Source organism: Mobula birostris, chromosome 9 (assembly GCF_030028105.1).
Source record: "Mobula birostris isolate sMobBir1 chromosome 9, sMobBir1.hap1, whole genome shotgun sequence".
Lineage (NCBI taxonomy): Eukaryota > Metazoa > Chordata > Chondrichthyes > Myliobatiformes > Myliobatidae > Mobula > Mobula birostris.
In genome coordinates this window covers 123,929,760-123,947,973 of record NC_092378.1, presented here as the reverse complement: position 1 = coordinate 123,947,973, position 18,214 = coordinate 123,929,760, and the positions used below count along the sequence as shown (strand labels likewise).

Genomic DNA, 18,214 nt, shown 5'->3' with positions numbered 1-18,214 from the left:
CAGAATCTATTGAGTTTTGAAAGATCATTGCTAATGCCTCCACAATCTCCACAGCTACTTCCTTCAGAATATGAGGGTGCATTCCATCTCGTCCGGGAGATTTATCTACCCTTAGACTATTCAGCTTCCTGAGTACTTTCTCTGTCATAATTGTGACTGCGCACACTTCTCTTCCCTGACACCCTTGAGTGTCCGGTATACTGCTGATGTCTTCCTCAGTAAAGACTGATGCAAAATACTTGTTCACTTCCTCTGCCATCTCCTTATCTCCCATTACAATTTCTCCAGTATCATTTTCTATCAGTCCTATATCTTCTGTCACCTGTCTTTTACTCTTTATATACTTGAAAAAGCTTTTAGTATCTTCTTTGATATTATTTGCTAGCTTCTTTTCATAGTTTATCTTTTCCCTCTTAATGATCTTCTTAGTTTCCTTTTGTAAGCTATTAAAAACTTCCCAATCCTCTGTCTTCCCACTAATTTTTGCTTTCTTGTATGCCCTCTCCTTAGCTTTAACTTTGGCTTTGACTTCTCTTGTCAGCCATGGTTGCATCCTTTTTCCATTTGAAAATTTTTTCTATTTTGGAATATATCTGTCTTGCACCTTTCTCACTTCTCACATAAACTCCAGCCACTGCTGCTCTGCCATCCTTCCCGCTAGTGTCCCTTTCCAGTCAACTTTGGCCAGTTCCTCTCTCATGCCACTGTAATTTTCTTTACTTCTCTGAAATACCGACACATCAGATTTCGGCTTTTCTTTCTCAAATTTCACAGTGAACTCAATCATGTTATGATCACTGCCTCCCAAGGGTTCCTTTCACCTCGATCTCTCTAATCACCTCTGGTTCATTACATAATACCCAATACAGTACAGCCGATCCCCTAGTGGGCTCAACAACAAGCTGTTCTAAAAAGCCATCTCGCAGACATTCTACAAATTCTCTCTCTTGAGATCCAGTGCCGACCTGATTTTCCCAATCCACTCGCATTTTAAAATCCCCCACAATTATCATAACACTGCCCTTCTGATAAGCCTTTTCTATTTCCTGTTGTAATTTGTAGTCCACATCACTGCAGCTGTTAGGAGGCCTGTATATAACTGCCATCCTTTTACCCCTGCGATTTCTTAGCTCAACCCATATAGTTTCTACACCTTCCGATCCTGAGTCACCTCTTTCTAATGAAGAAGCTTTCCTCTCCATTAAAGGTAAAACCCTGGTTTATCAATCCTCCTTGCTCAACATGTTTGATCAGGAACATCTACTTTCCTAAAATCATCGGGTTCTTGGACTGACCTGCACAACCCAAATCCTACCTCAGCAACAGAATACCACGGACATCTCTTACACTAGCATGGACTTATCTCTGATTGTTCTGAACTGTTTTTTTTCTTTCACTGTCATATATAACATATGTCCTTTGTGTTGTCAGAACCCATGTGCTTGTAATGCTGCTGCAAGTTTCTTATTGTACCAGTACCTCACTGTAATTGTCCACATGACAACAAACTTGACTTCATTTGTCATGATGGCCTTTCAATCTTTGCAAAATGTAACCCATTTAACTCATTTTGAACAATGATATTCTACCCTAAAACAGCTATCGATGTACCGTGGGGATCATTCGGACAGGCTGCATCACTGTCTGGTTGGGAGTGGGGGGCAGGGGTGGGGGTGGGGCTACTGCACAGTATGGAAAGAAGTGAGAGAAAGTTGTAAAATTAGTCAGCTCCATCTTGGCTACTAGCCTCCTTAGTATCCAAGACATCTTTAAGGAGCGGTGCCTCAGAAAGGTGATGCTCATTATTAAGGAACACCATCACCTTCTTCTTATTGCTACTGTCAGGAAGGAGGTATAGAAGCCCTGAAGGCACACACCCTCAGTCATTTAGACCGCTGCCGTATGATTCCTAAATGGACATTGAACTCACGTACACTACCTCACTTTTTAAATATGTATTACTTCTGTTTTTGCACTGTTTTTAATCTGTTTAATATACATATATATACTGTAATTTATATATTTCTATATTATCATGTATTGCATTGTACTGGTGTTGCTCAGTTAACATATTTCACGACACATGCCAGTGATAATAAACCTGATTCTGATTCTGAATCTAACATAATGACATATTAAAGCTGTAGTGTAAAATCTCACCTACTTTTCTTTAAAAGTTTTTAGTTTAATAGGAGAAATTATTATAAGGATTAAATTCCATTTCTGCAGAAGTCATTCAATGCCTCGTGCCGCAATAAAACTAGAGAAGGTGACAAATATAGAACGTGCCACTGAGAACATGATGGGTCAAGAATTCCTGCTCTATATATTCTAATCCCTTGAAAGAACAATGGATTAATGTTCCAGTGTAAGAAGTAGCTAATATATCTCTGTATATATATTTAACATGCAGTCTAAAATAGTTGATATCCTGACACAGAACCACACAACTCAAACATAAAATAAACTGAACTGACCTGTTATAAAAGTGAAATGCTTATATGTAATGGATATGTTATATTAAAACATATTTCATTAAGATAACAATCATGGTTGCTTGTAACAAGATCCCAGAATAAACATGCCCTAACCAGTATTTAGTTTAAATTGTGCCAATAAGAAAGTAAATTTACAAAAAAATACAATGTTCACAGCCTCATGGGAGTCAAATGGTATTTGGTATAATCACCTCAGCATTAATTATTGAAATGTTAAAGTTATTATCCATATATAAGCGCAATTCAGCAGCAAAGGAACGGAATTAAAAACATCCATAGATTAATTACAGATTTTGATATCAGATAGAGACCAAAGAGTTCCACAAAAGTAACAAGGGAAGGAAATCTCAGTGGTTACTTCATACTGGTAATTGAATAACTTGAATCCTAAGTTTCAAATTTTTTGAGATGGTGAAAATAATTTATAATTTTCCAAATATCTTCTTTAATCTGAGCAGACGTGAGACAGAAAATGGCTTCCCACTTCTCTGCAGTAACATGTGATTAGTCTGGTATATACTTTTAGCTCTAGCTATGTTATGACAGGGATTATTCACAATACAGGGCATAAGAAATAGATCATTTGAACTGGAAACATGAGGAATTTTGCAGATGCTGGAAATTCAAGCAACACACATCAAAGTTGCTGGTGAACGCAGCAGGCCAGGCAGCAACTTTGATGATTCCCATTTGAACTGGATATGGCAATTTTAACTGGATGGCAGCTTGGCAAAATCGCAATTTCAACTGGATATTTATTTACAGTTAGAAACAGAGCGGTACGTAATTTCAAATCTATCAATTACTAGTTTCTCTCAACTTGTCGCAATTTCCATCCATAATGCTGTAATATAGTCAAGGGAAAATTAAATAATGTGACAGAATATAGTCTTAACTTTCCAGAATCTGACATTAGTTTGACAATAAACCTTCAAGATCAAGATGTAAAACTATCAAATATATAAAGTATTTAACAGTCAAAACTTTGGATCACTTCAGTAACCCTAGTTTGGCTTTGGAATTAGATTGGCATCCAGTCCAACTCTTGACACCATTTGGCCATGCATTTATATTGGCCTGGAATTGTAAGCACGAGTCAAATACACTATGTTACTATATAGGTAATGACCAACAAACAAAGAAAGTTACCATTTTTTAAATGGAGAAATTTTTAAAAAGTAACACATGCTGTAAAATTGAAGAAAAGAGAACTTTGTACAGTTTACTTCACAATCTTTGGCATGATCAGTTGATTTTGAGTTTACTTCAGTAAGAATGCAATCAAGAAATATAAATCTGCAGAGGAAAAGAATCTTCTCTGAACCACATTCTGAATCTGCTTTGGTGGGCTATGTCAGACACGAAAATTTCAGAAACCCTGACATACAGAGTTTGGTGACCTCTCCCCAGAGTGATCAAGGTTAGTACCATTCCCCACCAAATGTACCACTCTAACCCTACCACCACCACCACCCTTCCTCCACAATTGGTCCATCGAAAGTCACCAATATCTAATTAACAGGATGTACAGTATATTTGACATATGTGTGCTCCACTGCACCTTTACACATTCAGCATTGCTGCATATCCCACAATCCACCAGCTTGTAAACAATACCTGGCCACACTTCTTCCACTGAAGCTCTTTCATTCTCCTTGCAGGGGAAGGGACATACAGTCAGAGTCAGCAACACTAAACTGGCAAATGCAAATCTAGCATATTATCACATTATGTTACCTTTCCCCCGCCCCAACCTGGGCACCCAGAAGATGATGGTACTTATAAATATCGGTGAACATTGTCATGTGCAAACCATTGAAAATGTGGTATTTTCATACCAATTCCTTCCTCCCACTTCACTTTTTTTCTTCATTCAGGATTTATATTCTCAGAAGATAGCAGTCATCCCTTGTTCTCTGGTTTGTCACTGTAATTCAAACAGAGGTAGCATAGTGGAATGCTGCAGAATGAAATCATCACAAGCGTGAAATGCTTTACAGTATGAGCTGTAACATTAGGATTTGATTCCTGCTGTTGACTGTAAGGACCTTTATGTTCTCCCCATGACTATGTGAGTTTCCTCCGAGTATTTCAGTTTCCTCCCACATTCCAAAGACAAGGATTAGTGAGTTGTGCGCTTGTTATGTTGGCGCAGAAGCATAACAACACTCGCGGTCTGCTCCTGGCTCAATCCTCACTGATTTGATTTGACACAAATGACACATTTCACTGTATATTTTGATGTATATGCGACAAATAAAGCTAATCTTTAATCCTTAATCTATGAGCGCCGGGTCACTGTATCCTGTCATTTGGTCTTTACCAGCTAAAGCACTTCCCTACATTGACACAAAACAGATTTCTCCCCTCCAATCATTGTTCCTGTTGCATACAATCTTCACAAAGTTTTATGCTTGTTCCATTGTCTGTTTTGAGGCAAGAGTGAACACAGACACCGAGGTCTCTTGGAATAGAGGGCATCAATAGGTACAGTAATCAGATTGTGATCATCAATTGAGAGAAACTGAAAGCATCTTTCAGTTTAGCTGTGATGGAGTGGCCAACGCATTTTATTGATATCCTTTGACAACCACTGGTGGATAATCTTTATCCTGATATCCTTGAGTTGAAGCATTGCTATGTGAAGGTGTTTGTTGTATCCTGCTGAAAGTCTTTTGATCTTCTGAGTGTGATGTCTGCATAAGATTAATTGAAGCTGGAGCATTAAATAATTAACACCTATTACAAATTAATGCTGCAACCTCTTACGTGTCTCCAATGCAAGTGCCACTGCTACACTAAGATAAAGAATGCCTACCATTCATTTCCAGACTGTATTTTGGTAAATTGGTTCACTTGGCTGTCCTCCTCCTACTTGCATACAGGCAGAGCCTATAAATCAAGGTTCCAGAGATTAGGACAACTAAGAGGTGGTCATGGGAGGCAGAGGAACGATTACAGGATTGTCTTGACATAGTGGACTGGCTCGTGTTCAAACACTCATCTAGATATTTGAATGAATACTCCATGATTGTGATGGACTTTATTAAAACAGCTATAGATGAGGGTGTCCTCACTAAATCATTCAGAATCTTCCCCAATCAGAAGTCCTGAATGAGCCATGAGATCTGACATTTGCTGAGGGCTAGATCAGAGGCATTCCAGTCTGGAGACCAAACAAACTACAAGAGATGCATGTTTGATCTCTGGAAAGCCGTCTCATGGGTGAAATGGAGATTCTGACCAAACTTGAATCAACGAGGGATGCTTAACAGTGTGGCAGGGCTTGAATGTAATCATCTCTTACAAAGCTAAAAGAAGTGACATGGGAGAAAGCGACACTTTGCTTTCCGATAAACTCAATGCCTTCTATGCTTGCTTTCACCATCAGAGCATGAAGGAACTATCACAAACCCTCACATCTCCTGATGACCGATTGATCTCGGTATCCGAAGCTGATGTGTGGGTTGACCTTCAGGAGGGTGAATCCACAGGAAGTATCTGGACCTGGTCAGTGTCTAAAGATCTGTGCTGACCAACTGTCTAGTGTGTTCACTGAAATCTTTAACATCTCACTTCAGCAGAGTGTTGTACCAACCTGCTTCAAGCAGGCTTCAATTATATTGTTGCCCAAGAAGAGCGTGGTGACCTGCCTCAATGACTATCACCCAGTTGCACCTACATCTACAATGATGACGTGTTTTGAGAGGTTGGTGATGAAACACATCAGCTCCCTCCTCAGTGGTGACTTGGATCCACTCCAATTTGCCTACCGGAGCAAAAGGTCTACAGCAGATGCCATCTCATTGGCTCTTCACTTATTCCTGGAACATCTGGACAGCAAAGGTGCGTACATCAGGATGCTCTTTATTGACCACAGCTCAGCATTCAATACCATCACCCCCTCAAAATCAATCAATAAGCTCCAAGGTCTTGGCCTCAATACCTCCTTGTGCAATTGCATCCTGGATTTCCTCACTTGTATACCCTAGCCAGTCTGGATAAGCAACAGCATCTTCTCCATGATCTCCATCAGCACAGGTGCACCACAGGGCTGTGTGCCCCCTGATCTACTCACTTCACACCTAGGGCTATGTGGCTAAGCAATGCTCCAATACCATACTCAATGGCACCATTGTTGATGACACCACTGTTGTGGGCTGCATCAAAGGTGGTGATGGAAGGTGGAGATTGAAAATTTAGCTGAATGGTATCATATCAGCAACCTCTCACTGAATGTCAGCAAGACCAAGGAACTGATTGTAGACTTCAGAAGATGGAAACCAGAGGTCCATGAACCAGCCCTCATTAGAGGTTCAGAGGTGAGAGAGGTTAGCATGTTAAATTCCTGGTGTTACTAAATCAGAGGATCTATCCTGGGCCCAGCATGTTAGTGCAATTGTGAAGAAGGTTCAACAGTTCCTTTATTTCCTTAGGAGTCTGCAAAGCTTTGGCGTGGCATCTAAAACTTCGGCAAACTTCTTGCTGTCCAGTGGAGAGTGTATTGACTGGTTGCTTCACAGCCTGGATTGGAAACACCAATGCTTTTGAATGGAAAACCCTACAAAAGATAGCGAATTTGGCCCAGTACATCATGGGTATAGTTCTCCAAACTGTTGAGCACATCTCCATGAAACACTGTCGTAGGAAAGCAGCATGTATCATCAGAGATCTCCACCACTCAGGCCATTCTCTTTTCTCACTACTGCCATCAGGAGGAAAATACAAGAGCCTTAGGACTCACACCACCAGGCTCAAGAACAGTTACCACCCCTCAACCATCAGGCTCTTGAATAAAGGGGGATAACTACACTCTCTTGGTCATCCATTGAGATGTTTCCACAACCAATGATCTCACTTTTATTTCATGCTCTTGTTATTTATTAATATTTATTTATATTTGCATATGCACAGTTTGTTGTCTTCTGCCCTCTGGCTGATCTTTTATTGATCCCGTTATAGTTGCTATTCTACAGATCTGCTGAGTATGCCCACAGGAAAATGAAACTCAGGTTTCTATGTGGTGACATATACGTACTTTGATAATAAAACTTACTTTGACTTTGACTTTGAAGTGTGAGTGCATATAATGTCAAAGCCTGAGGAAACAATTTGGCAGCCATGACATTCTAAAGCCAAGTGCTGTCAAATTTTCTAACAATGCTATTAGCACTTTGTTAAAATACATCTCTTCTACGTAATACATTCCTCTAAACCTGATCGAGGGCATTACCCTGGGTGTATTCTCTATAAGATCTTCTTCTTTTTAGGCACAGGACTGAGAGTGACCTGGTTTCATGCTAGTTTTCTGGGTTCTGAGGTGCTGACAGGGTCGACATGGGATTTGCAGGCCCTACAACAGACACTGCCGGTGATTGCTGGCAGAAAGGATGAGTGGATTTTGAGGTGTATTTTCTGCGTACACAAAGCCTCTGTGTGCTGCAAATACATAGACACAAGGTTCTCAGTATCATTGTGAGTGTACCTTCTCAAGTATTCCTGGACTAGATATTCCCAACAATTAGTCGGCATGGTGTATTGGTTTAAATAAGTTTTGAGTACATCTTTGAATCTTCTTCCTTGTCCACATGGCAATATCTTCCCATGACAGAGCTCAGAATTAAGTGCTTGTTTCAGTTATCTGGTGTTGGGCATGGGAATGAAGTTAACAAATCCAACTGCATTTATCTCAATATCGGGGATACTGACTTGAGAGAAAATACCAACATTTACTTGACTAGATATAGACTTTAAGCATGTCCTGTTTTTGTTGCAGAATATAAAGCGTTGTTGATTCCTTCACTAACCTCCCTCATAAAATCCATTAAAAAATTAAAGAGATATTTTTTATTTTAATAAATCATTCTTGCAAAATAATAGTCTAAGCTTCCTCAAAACAGTTAAGATATAAAACTGGAAATGGAGGAGTTTATTTCATTAATGATCATAAAATTAACCAATCAGAAAATTTATTGGCCAGTTATAAAGTTCATCAACCAGCCCATTAAATAGAATGATATCTTGACACAACACCTTTTCCACCAGATTATTAGCCAAAACAAAGTATATCTCACTACATAAAATCCACATTAATAATCAGTGAACTGGCAAGCAGCAAAACGATTCCTGATTAAATTAATAATGGATTACATTTTTGTTAAAGGTCTGGCATTTATGTAGAGAAAATAACACAATGGGAGTAACATAGCCCTCATTATATCTATTTACAACGGGACATTTAATGCACAATGACACGACTCCATATCTAGATCCAATCATGTTTCTATAAATAATTAAACTGCGACAAGATAGCATTGTGTTTATAAATTCATGGCTTTTTCACAGACACATGAATTATTGGGATATTCTAAAGCCATTTTATGAAAAGTCATACCCCTTAAACCATTGAAATTATATGAATTGTTTACAGTTGTAACTATGAAACTGTGGCCTTACAAGGTAACCTACCATAATTTTCTTTTTCACAGAATAAACTGATGGCAAAATTAGATGTACTCAATGAGTGAAAAAAATGTCCTCGTAAAACGTGCCGAAAACTTTTTCAAAGAATCTATATCTTCTTTATCTCTACAGAAGTTGAAGTGCCTACACTGATCTCACATATTGTCTAAATAAATTTTCTCCTTCACCAATTTTCTGTGATATGACTGGCGACAAGATTTACAAGTCAAAATGGAAAGAACCAAGTCTGGATTTGGCCCATACTTTTTGAAAGCGTTAATTATTCAAGATGTACCAAATTAAAACCAATTCACTAGTCTTTTAGAATGCAGATAAATTCAAATATTTTCTCAGCAAGATATTATTTCATGATAACGACTGACTATCAAGCAGAATGATATTTTCCAAATAACAATGGACTGGTTCATTAAATGGACCAGTTCATGGACTTCTGACAAACAAACAAATTGAAGCCTGTGCTATACCAGTCATACACACAATTCTTTCTTTCCTCTCCTTTCTATAAGTTTATACCTCAGATAAATATTATGTGGAGATTTGTGACAAATATGATATATATGATATATATGTACAGTATCTGAAATACATCTTATGGAAATTTGTTTGATGATGAAATTCAATAAAAAATAAATTATAAAAAAGAAGAAATTGAAGGATCATGAAAAATTTTGCTCATGTGTGAGGTAGTACAACCAGGATTCATCTCCTGTACCCATGGGATCAGATTCCTCCAACTGTGTATCGTGATGGGTTAAGTTCAAAGTCATCTGGAGTTGAAAAAAACTGTGCAGCTGAGGAATATCTAAAGTTAAAGGGCAGCTTGCAAGAAACTGTGGACATGAATGTTTACCCGAGCAGATGGAAATAAGCTTCTTTGAATGAGCTGTGGCCAGAGTCAGAGTTAGATGGATGTACATGTGAAAGGGTGAAAGCTGTGGTCTACATTGTATACAGTAATGCGTGGCATTTTGTAGGATTTTACATCATATATTCTCTGGTAGTTTCTTGTAATATCATATTTTATATTATTTGTAATTCTTGTTGTTACAGTGTTTACTCAGACCAAATGAAACTTCAAAACGTTGTGGATTGTGCTGCTCTGCAAGTCTTGATCAGTTTTCATCGGGAAGGATGGATCCAGGTTTGATTTTAACATTTAAGAGAAGTTTGGGTAAGTACTGTACATGGATGGGAGGGGCATGGAGGACTATAGTCCAGGTGCAAGTCAATAGGTCTAGGCAGAATAATACTTTGGTATGGACTAGATGGGCCAAAGAGCCTGTTTCTGTGCTGTTTCTCTGACTCAGAGTTCAGGCTCAATTCAGACTGTAGATGTTAAAAACACCTACTTATATCCCTGATACGCCACAATTATCAAAGCTTTCCCTGAACCCTAAAACTTTCCAGAAGACTTCCCCCACTTAATCCTTTATTTTCTCCTGTAACTAGTTGCCATTACCCAACTGCTGACCAACTGAGATGTTGCTGCCAAAGTCAGTGAAGTCTTCAACTGCAATTTACCCAAGGAATTACAATCTGCTCCCAACAGCTTCATGATCAAAGGGCTCAACATGCTGAAAAATGTTATCATGAAACAATAAAAACCTCTGTATCTGCACAGTCGTAACATTCATAGCATTGTAAATGGACGGATGGCAAGAAAATAAATGTAAATGAGTAGGATTTACATACTGCACCAGGTGCACTGAGATGCAGTTCCTCAGAGAACATGTTACGGAACTGGAGCTGCAGCTCGAGGACCTTTTGGCTCGTATGGGAGACTGAGGAAGTAACAGATAGCTACAGGGAGGTAGCTGCCTATAGGTTGCAGGAGGCAGGGAACTGGGCGGCTGTCAGGAGAAGGAAGGGAAATGGGCAGCCCGTGCAGACTACCCCTATGGACGTTCCCCTCAATAAGTATAGCATTTTGGATACAGTTGAAGGGGACGACCTACCGGGGGAATTTGCAGTGATCGGGTCTCTGGCACTGAGACTGGCGCTGTGCCTCAGAAAAGAAGACAGGTGAGGAGGACTGTAGTAGTGATATGAGATTCCATCATTAGAGGAATAGAGACGAGATTCTGTGGATGTGATAGAGACTCCCGGATGGTATGTTGCCTCCCAGATGCCAGGGTTAGGAACTTCCCAGGTTGGGTCCTCGACATTCTAAACTGGGGGGGGGGGGGGGGGGGGAGGGAGCAGCCAGAAGTCTTGGTACATATTGGTACCAATGACAAAGGTAGGAAAGGTGAGGAGATACTGAAGAAAGACTTCAGGCAGCTAGGTAGAAAGCTGAAAACCAAGACCTTCAAGGTAGTAGTGTCTGGATTGCTGCTTGTGCCATGCGCCACTGAGGGTAAGAACAGGATGAATTGGAATGGCTGAAAATGGTATGGGGGCAGGAATTGGTAAAACCAAAAGGGGCGGGTTGTACCTGAACCTGAGAGGGACCAACATCCTTGCGGGCAGGTTTGCTCGAGCTGATTTGGCAGGGGGACGAGAATCAGAGTGATAGGGCTAAGGATGGGGAAGTTGGTTTACTAACAAAGGCAGTATTTAGAGAGACCGCTAGCAAGGAGGGGCTGATGATAGGGCAAACTTGCAGTCAATGGGATGAGTTGAAATGGAAAAGGGGTACAAAATTGAAAAGGGTGATGAATATAGGAATGAAGGTGGTATATTTGGATGCATGCAGAGGAAAGAATAAAGCAGGTGGACTTGAAGCACAGGAGTAGATTGGCATGTGTGATGTTGTGGGCATCACTGAATCGTGGCTGGAAGAAAATTATAGCTGGGAGTTTAATGTCAAAGGATACACATTGCATCAAAATGATAGACAGGTAGGCAGAGGGTGGCACTGTTGGTAAAAAAAAAAACAAATCAAATCATTAGAAAGAGGTTACAGAGGATCTGGAGGTGTAGAATGATTGTGGGCAGAGCTAAGAAACTGCAAGCGTAAAAAAAACACCTGATGGGAGTTATATACAGACTCCAAACAGTAGCAAAGACGTGGACTACAAATTACAATGGGTGATAGAAAATGCATGTCTAAAGGACATTATTATGATAGTAATGTGGGATTTCAATATGCAGGTAGATTGGGGAAATCAGGTTGGTGCTGGATCCCAAGAAGGGGAATTTGTAGAATGTTGACAAGATGGCTTTTTAGAATAGCTCGTGGTTGAGCCCACAGGGGGATCAGCTATTCTGGATTTGGTGATGTGCAATGAACCAGAATTGATTGGAGATCTTAAGGTAAAGGAACCCTAAGGGCCAGTGATCATAATATGATAGAATTCACCCTGCAATTTGAGAAGGAGAAGCTAAAGTCAGATATATCAGTATTACAGTAGAGAAAAGAGAATTACAGAAGCATGAGCTGGCTAAGGTTGATTTGAAGGGGATACTTGTAGGGATGATGGCAGAGCAACAATGGCTAGAGTTTCTGGAAGCAATTCAGAAGTAAAAGGATAGATACATCCCAAAGAGGAAGAGGTATTCTAAAGGCAGGATAATGCAACTGTGGCTGAAAAGAGAAGTCAAAGTTAATGTAAAAGCCAAAGAAAGGGCATATGATAGAACAAAAATTAATGGGAAGTTAGAGAATTGGGAAGCTTTTAAAAGCAAACAGAAGGCAACTAAGAAAGTCATAATGAAGGAAAGGATGGAATACAAAGGTAAGCTACCAAATAGTATTAAAGAGGATATCTAAAGTTTCTTCAGAAGTATAAAGTGTAAAAGAGAGGTGAGAGTAGATATCAGATAGCATCTATGGAAAAGAGTAGAGTTGACGTTTTGGTTCGAGTCTCTTCTTGAAGGGTCTCGGCACAAATCTCGACTTTACTCTGTTCCATAGATGCTGCTTGGCCTGCTGAGTTCCTCCAGCATTTTGTATGTAATGTTGAGGCTTTATAAGGCACTGGTGAGGCTTCACTTGGAGTATTGTGAGCAATTTTGGGCCCTTATCTAAGAACGGAAGTGCTGACATTGGAGAGGGTTGAAAGGAGGTTCGCGAAAATAATTCCAGGATTGAAATGTTTATCATATGAGGAGTTTATCATTTGATGGCTCTTGGCCTGTACTCACTGGAATTCAGAAGAATGAGGGGAGACCACATTGAAACCTACCAAATTTTGAAATGCCTTGAGAGAGTGGATGTAGAGAGGATGTTTCCTATGGTGGTGGAGTCAGAGGGCACAGCCTTAGAGGAGAGATTTTTCCATTTAGAACAGTGATATGGAGGAATTTCTTTAGCAAGAGATTGTTGAATCCGTAGACGTTGTTGCCACAGGTGGCTCTGGAGGCCAAGTCATTGGGTATATTTAAAGAAGAGGTGGATAGATTCTTGATTAGTCAGGTCATAAAGGGATATGAGGAGAAGACAGTAGATTGGGGCTGAGAAAAAAATGGATCAGCCATGATGAAATGGGGCTACAGACTCAATTGGCCAAATGACCTAATCTGTTCCTTTATCTTATTCTGTTATGAGTTTATTACCATTACAGAAATAATGGTTGGATAACCAAAGCTGGGGAGTAAATCATCTAAGATATTCAGAATTTAGGAAGAGAGGAATAAAAGGAAAATTGGTAATTTTGTTCTATCTATAGAAGCAGTGCTGAAAATGATCTTGGCTTGTCTAATCATGATGTAGAATTAGAATCAATTTGGGTCAGGCCAAGGCAGAGAACATAGCTAGCAAGTTTCAAGTGATTAATGGCACCATAGGGATTGATGGCTGGGCTCAGCTGCTCATGGTCTATATCAATGATTTGGTCGAGGAGATGAAATGTCAAAAGTCCCAGCTTTATGACAATATTAAGCCAGGCAGGTTTGTTTATATAGAGAAATATGTCAAGCGATCCAAAGAGTTAGGGAGATGCTGAATGAATGAGTGAGAACATAGAAAATGGATTTAATCTGTAGAACTGTGAGCTGATCTACTTTGGTGTACATAACAGGACTGTGAATACATTGTCAAAGAGATCTCCTGGAAAATTCATAAAAATCTGACAGACTAGACGTTAAAAGAATGTTTGCCCTTTCTGAGGTGTTTATGACCACAAGGCAGAGTTTCAGAATGAAGGTTAATCTATTGAGGTCTAAGATAGGCATATTTAAAGAAGAGGTTGATAGATTCTTGATTAGTCAGGTCATAAAGGGATATGGGGAAAAGACAGGAGATTGGGGCTGAGAGAAAAATGGATCAGCCATGATAAAATGGTGCTGCCGACTCAATTGGCCAAATGACCTTATCTGTTCCTTTATCTTATTCTGTTATGAGTTTATTACCATTACAGAAATAATGGTTGGTTAACCAAAGCTGGGAAGTAAATCACATAGGGTGGACAACCTTTGTATATCTCCAACCTGGAAAACTTCAGAGGTTCAGACATCATATTCATTAAAAATGAGATTGAGAGATTTCTGGGGTTTAAAGGAATCAAGGGATATGAGGACAGTGCAGGAAAATGGCATAGAGTTTGAAGATCATTCTTCTGAAGGCTCAAATGTCTGTATGACCTACTCTTACTCCTACCAACACACATAAAAAATGCTGATGAATGCAGCAGGCCAGGCAGCATCTATAGGAAGAGGTATAGTTGATGTTTCGGGCCAAGACCCTTCGCCAGTCCTGACGAAGGGTCTCGGCCGGAAATGTCGACTGTACCTCTCCTTATAGATGCTGCCTGGCCTGCTGCGCTCACCAGCATTTTTTATGTGTGTTGCTTGAATTTCCAGCATCTGCAGATTTCCTTGTGTTTGCGTCTTACTCCTACCTTTTGTTTTGTTCTTTCTGGTGAGAATAAAAATTCCTCCATATGGTAATGAAAGAAAATACGAAGCTGATGGAACAAACGGGCCTACAAATTCATCTGTGTTGAACACAAGTTAGCTATCTTTGAACTTTCCATCATTTACCTAACCAAGGATATTGTAAGGCTATGGGAATCCATTACGTATGTTGCCCAGAGCAATTTACCATATAGCTCTTTCCCCACAACCTTCCACATTCGATCAAAACTGACCACTGAGTGTTGAAAATTAGATTGTGTAAGGGATGCTGAGGGTGATAGAAATAATTGATGATGATAACCAAGGGTACAAGGAAAGCTTGGGGTACAAGACTGGTAGAGGGTATGGATGTAGAGGTGATTGGAGTCAGGACAAAGATTAATGGAGCCATGAAGACAACAGCTGTTAATGGATGAAAGATAAATAAGGAATCCACCTTCAGAAACATTAAGTTGATGGACCCCCAGAAAGAGCACAGATGGGTATACACCCTTAAAGCAACAGTAAAATAAGTTCAGTGTTTTGAGTCTCACGCATCTGTGAAACTTACAGTGCATGGTCGATAGAATTTGCATTAGAATTGATGTCAATCATATGTCACTGCACATCTAACACCTTTTGTATTTGCAGAAACAGCAACTAAGTAGTTGATATTTGTTGCTCATCTTTCAGATAAAAATTACTCATGTGTCATATACAAATGTTGAGCTATACGAGCAAATTTCTAAGCCTCTGTATTATCTACTGTTTCAATGAACTGAAAGCAATTTTCAGACAGACACTTGGAGAAAGCCATCTGTAAACTATCAATATATAAGCAGTGATTCAAGGTGATACATTTGTTTTAGCAGTTCTTGTGATGAAAGGTAATACTTTTTGCTCGGTTTAAGAAATGACTTGTAGCTCATGCAGTAGGAAAGTTTTTCTATCATTTATGGCCTCCATTCTTCTCTGAAATGTATGTAACTTTTGAATTGTAGTGGTAGTCAAAGCTCTAATTATTCCTGAAAATGATTTCACTTTGAAAATCTTGTGGAAGTTTTGTGCAAGAGTAGCTCTTTCAGTAACTGACAGAAAAAATTACGTACTGAATGTTTATTTTATTCATTCACTAGATTACAGCAGCAGCATTTAGCGTTCTTGAACTGAGTGGATTGTGATGCAAGTTCAAAAAGATAAGTAAAAATTCTACCATATTGCTTTGAGGCTGGATAAGGATTGCAGATTTCCTTTACTACAGGCCATTACTAATCCAGGTGAGATTTAATAATATCATTGTCACCATTGTTCATGTAAGTTTTTTGTACTTACATGCTGAGCAGGAGAAAATTTTAGTATATCCATGTCAATTTTGTGTTGGGTGTATTTGTTCTTGCTGAACTTCACTGTATAGCCTTTCTTGCTGTTTACCACTACAGGTACTTCTATTCACTCCTGCTGATTTGTGCGTTCTGCCTGTATGATGACAATTTGATGGACTGAATCATTTAAACTAACAATATGGACATTGTCTTATTTCAATCTAAGCTACAGCTAAGTTTTAATTCTGTATCCATACTGTCCCGATTGCCATCTTATGTTGAATAAATTATTTCATTGCGGTTTAATTCTCGATCAATTTGATACTTTATTTTAACAGTATCTTACAAATGAGCAATGGGTGTACTTAATCACGGTGCTCAGCTGAGCTGCTGTCTTCAGGCCAGATTGGTTTCAATCATATTTGTGGATTTAATGGCAATTTGAGAACTCATTTTATTCTCTTTAACAAAGAGTACAAGGTAAATCTGTATTGAAGATAAATATCTCAAATGCTTCAGTAACATAATTAAAAAAACCCCTCATCATCCACTTGTATAAACATGCTGTTATTCTTGAGGAAAACAGGATTCTGAGCAATCTTCTGTTACAGATGATGTAAATAAAGTGCAAAAAAAATTGCTGCTATCTCCTACAAATAACTTTCTTTAAATGTTTGGAGATTTACAGCTACGCTTATTTTACCAATTTCATCCAAAAACAAAACAAATCCTGAAAAAGACATCTATGTCAAGGTGTCAACCAAGGACACAAAGTGCAAAGCAATCAAATGAGACTGAATCAACATAGTGCAGTGATGACAAAACTCTCCATCTGGCAAATCAACCTACATATTATGCTATTAAAATTTCACTGTCATGAAATTTTGATGACACTTCTTTTTCTCTATGGCAACCTTTTCTATAACTTATAATATTTGTTGAGAGTTTCACCGAGTAACTGCTCGTTGTCCATTATGAATTAATTTCAGCTAAGGCTAACAAGTCAGCAAGAAAAATATTCTTGATTTTAACAGATATAGTTTGAATGATGTCCACATCTGACAATAGAGCATATGTTGAATTGGTTTCATTTAAAGAAATTCCATTGTTTATATAGCCATTTATAGAAGTTTGTTTCGGACTGTTCAAATGTTGCAGGTTTACTTTTGCCAAGTTAGAAACTTCAGCTGCTACTGTACTTAACCAATGAAAGCATGCAAGCTCAATAAACGCCCTTAGGAGTAACAGGCTGCTATTTAAAACCGCAGTCCATACATCTTCTATGTGATAATACACAAAATGAACAATGCAGCTTTCAAAACTTTAGGAAGACATTTCTTCAATTCCTGAGTTTGGCCATACCTTAGTTCATGAATTAAACTGCATATTGTTGGGATTGAAAATTCTTTGCTGACAACAACTGAAAAAGGGCCCACCCACTTCGCATGTGGGATGGGATACCACAAAAGATATAAATACCACTGTGGATGCATCAAAAAGTATCAACAATTATTACCTGAAGAGGTGTTACAAGAAATTTCATCTGCTGCAACGAAGACGAACTGATTTCTGCAAAAGAAGATAAAATTGACAATACTGCTTGGTGACAGAGCACGTTTGACTGGAAGATGTGCTATCTGCCCACTGATCTGATGATTAAAGATATGAAGGGGTAAAGAATCTTTATTTAAATAAATATGGGAGAAAAGGCTTTGAAATACAAAAATTATTTAGTTAAATTTTATTAGGACATGCACTCAAGCATGTAAAAGTTTATTGGGTAAATGACTATGCAGAGTATGACTAAACTTTTTAAAAATCTTTTTAAACGACATAACAAAAATGCATTTAGTATATTGCATTAAAGTTCTAAACAGTGATTTATTCTTAATTGAACCTATAATAAAAAAAGTTCTTTTGCATAGTAAATTTATTAACATATTAGTGTTCAGGGCTGCTAAAGATACCTGTTGCTTTTTAATCTATTGCATAATAAAGCTTTTAAAGGAGATTCTAACAATATTTGGTGCTTGAAACATTTTATTCAAAGATTTCCTTGCAAGCTGAAATATTATTGGAAAGATATTCTTTAGCTCATTACTTAACATCACCAGTTTATATGCAAATCATTTAAGT

The 18,214-nt window shown here is 38.6% G+C and overlaps 1 protein-coding gene across 8 annotated transcripts in view; it reads right to left on the bottom strand.

The window, feature by feature from the left end:
- rbfox1 (RNA binding fox-1 homolog 1) overlaps positions 1 to 18,214 on the bottom strand; it is a 412,559-nt gene that overhangs the window by 13,518 nt on the left and 380,827 nt on the right. For 2 of the 8 annotated variants that reach the window (XM_072268734.1, XM_072268738.1), the window contains exon 11: positions 17,595 to 17,647. The exons of the other annotated variants lie outside the window; for them this stretch is intronic. In XM_072268734.1, coding sequence (XP_072124835.1) covers positions 17,595 to 17,647 — 53 coding nt within the window. The remainder of the gene's footprint in view (positions 1 to 17,594; positions 17,648 to 18,214) is intronic. 8 annotated transcript variants of the gene reach the window in all.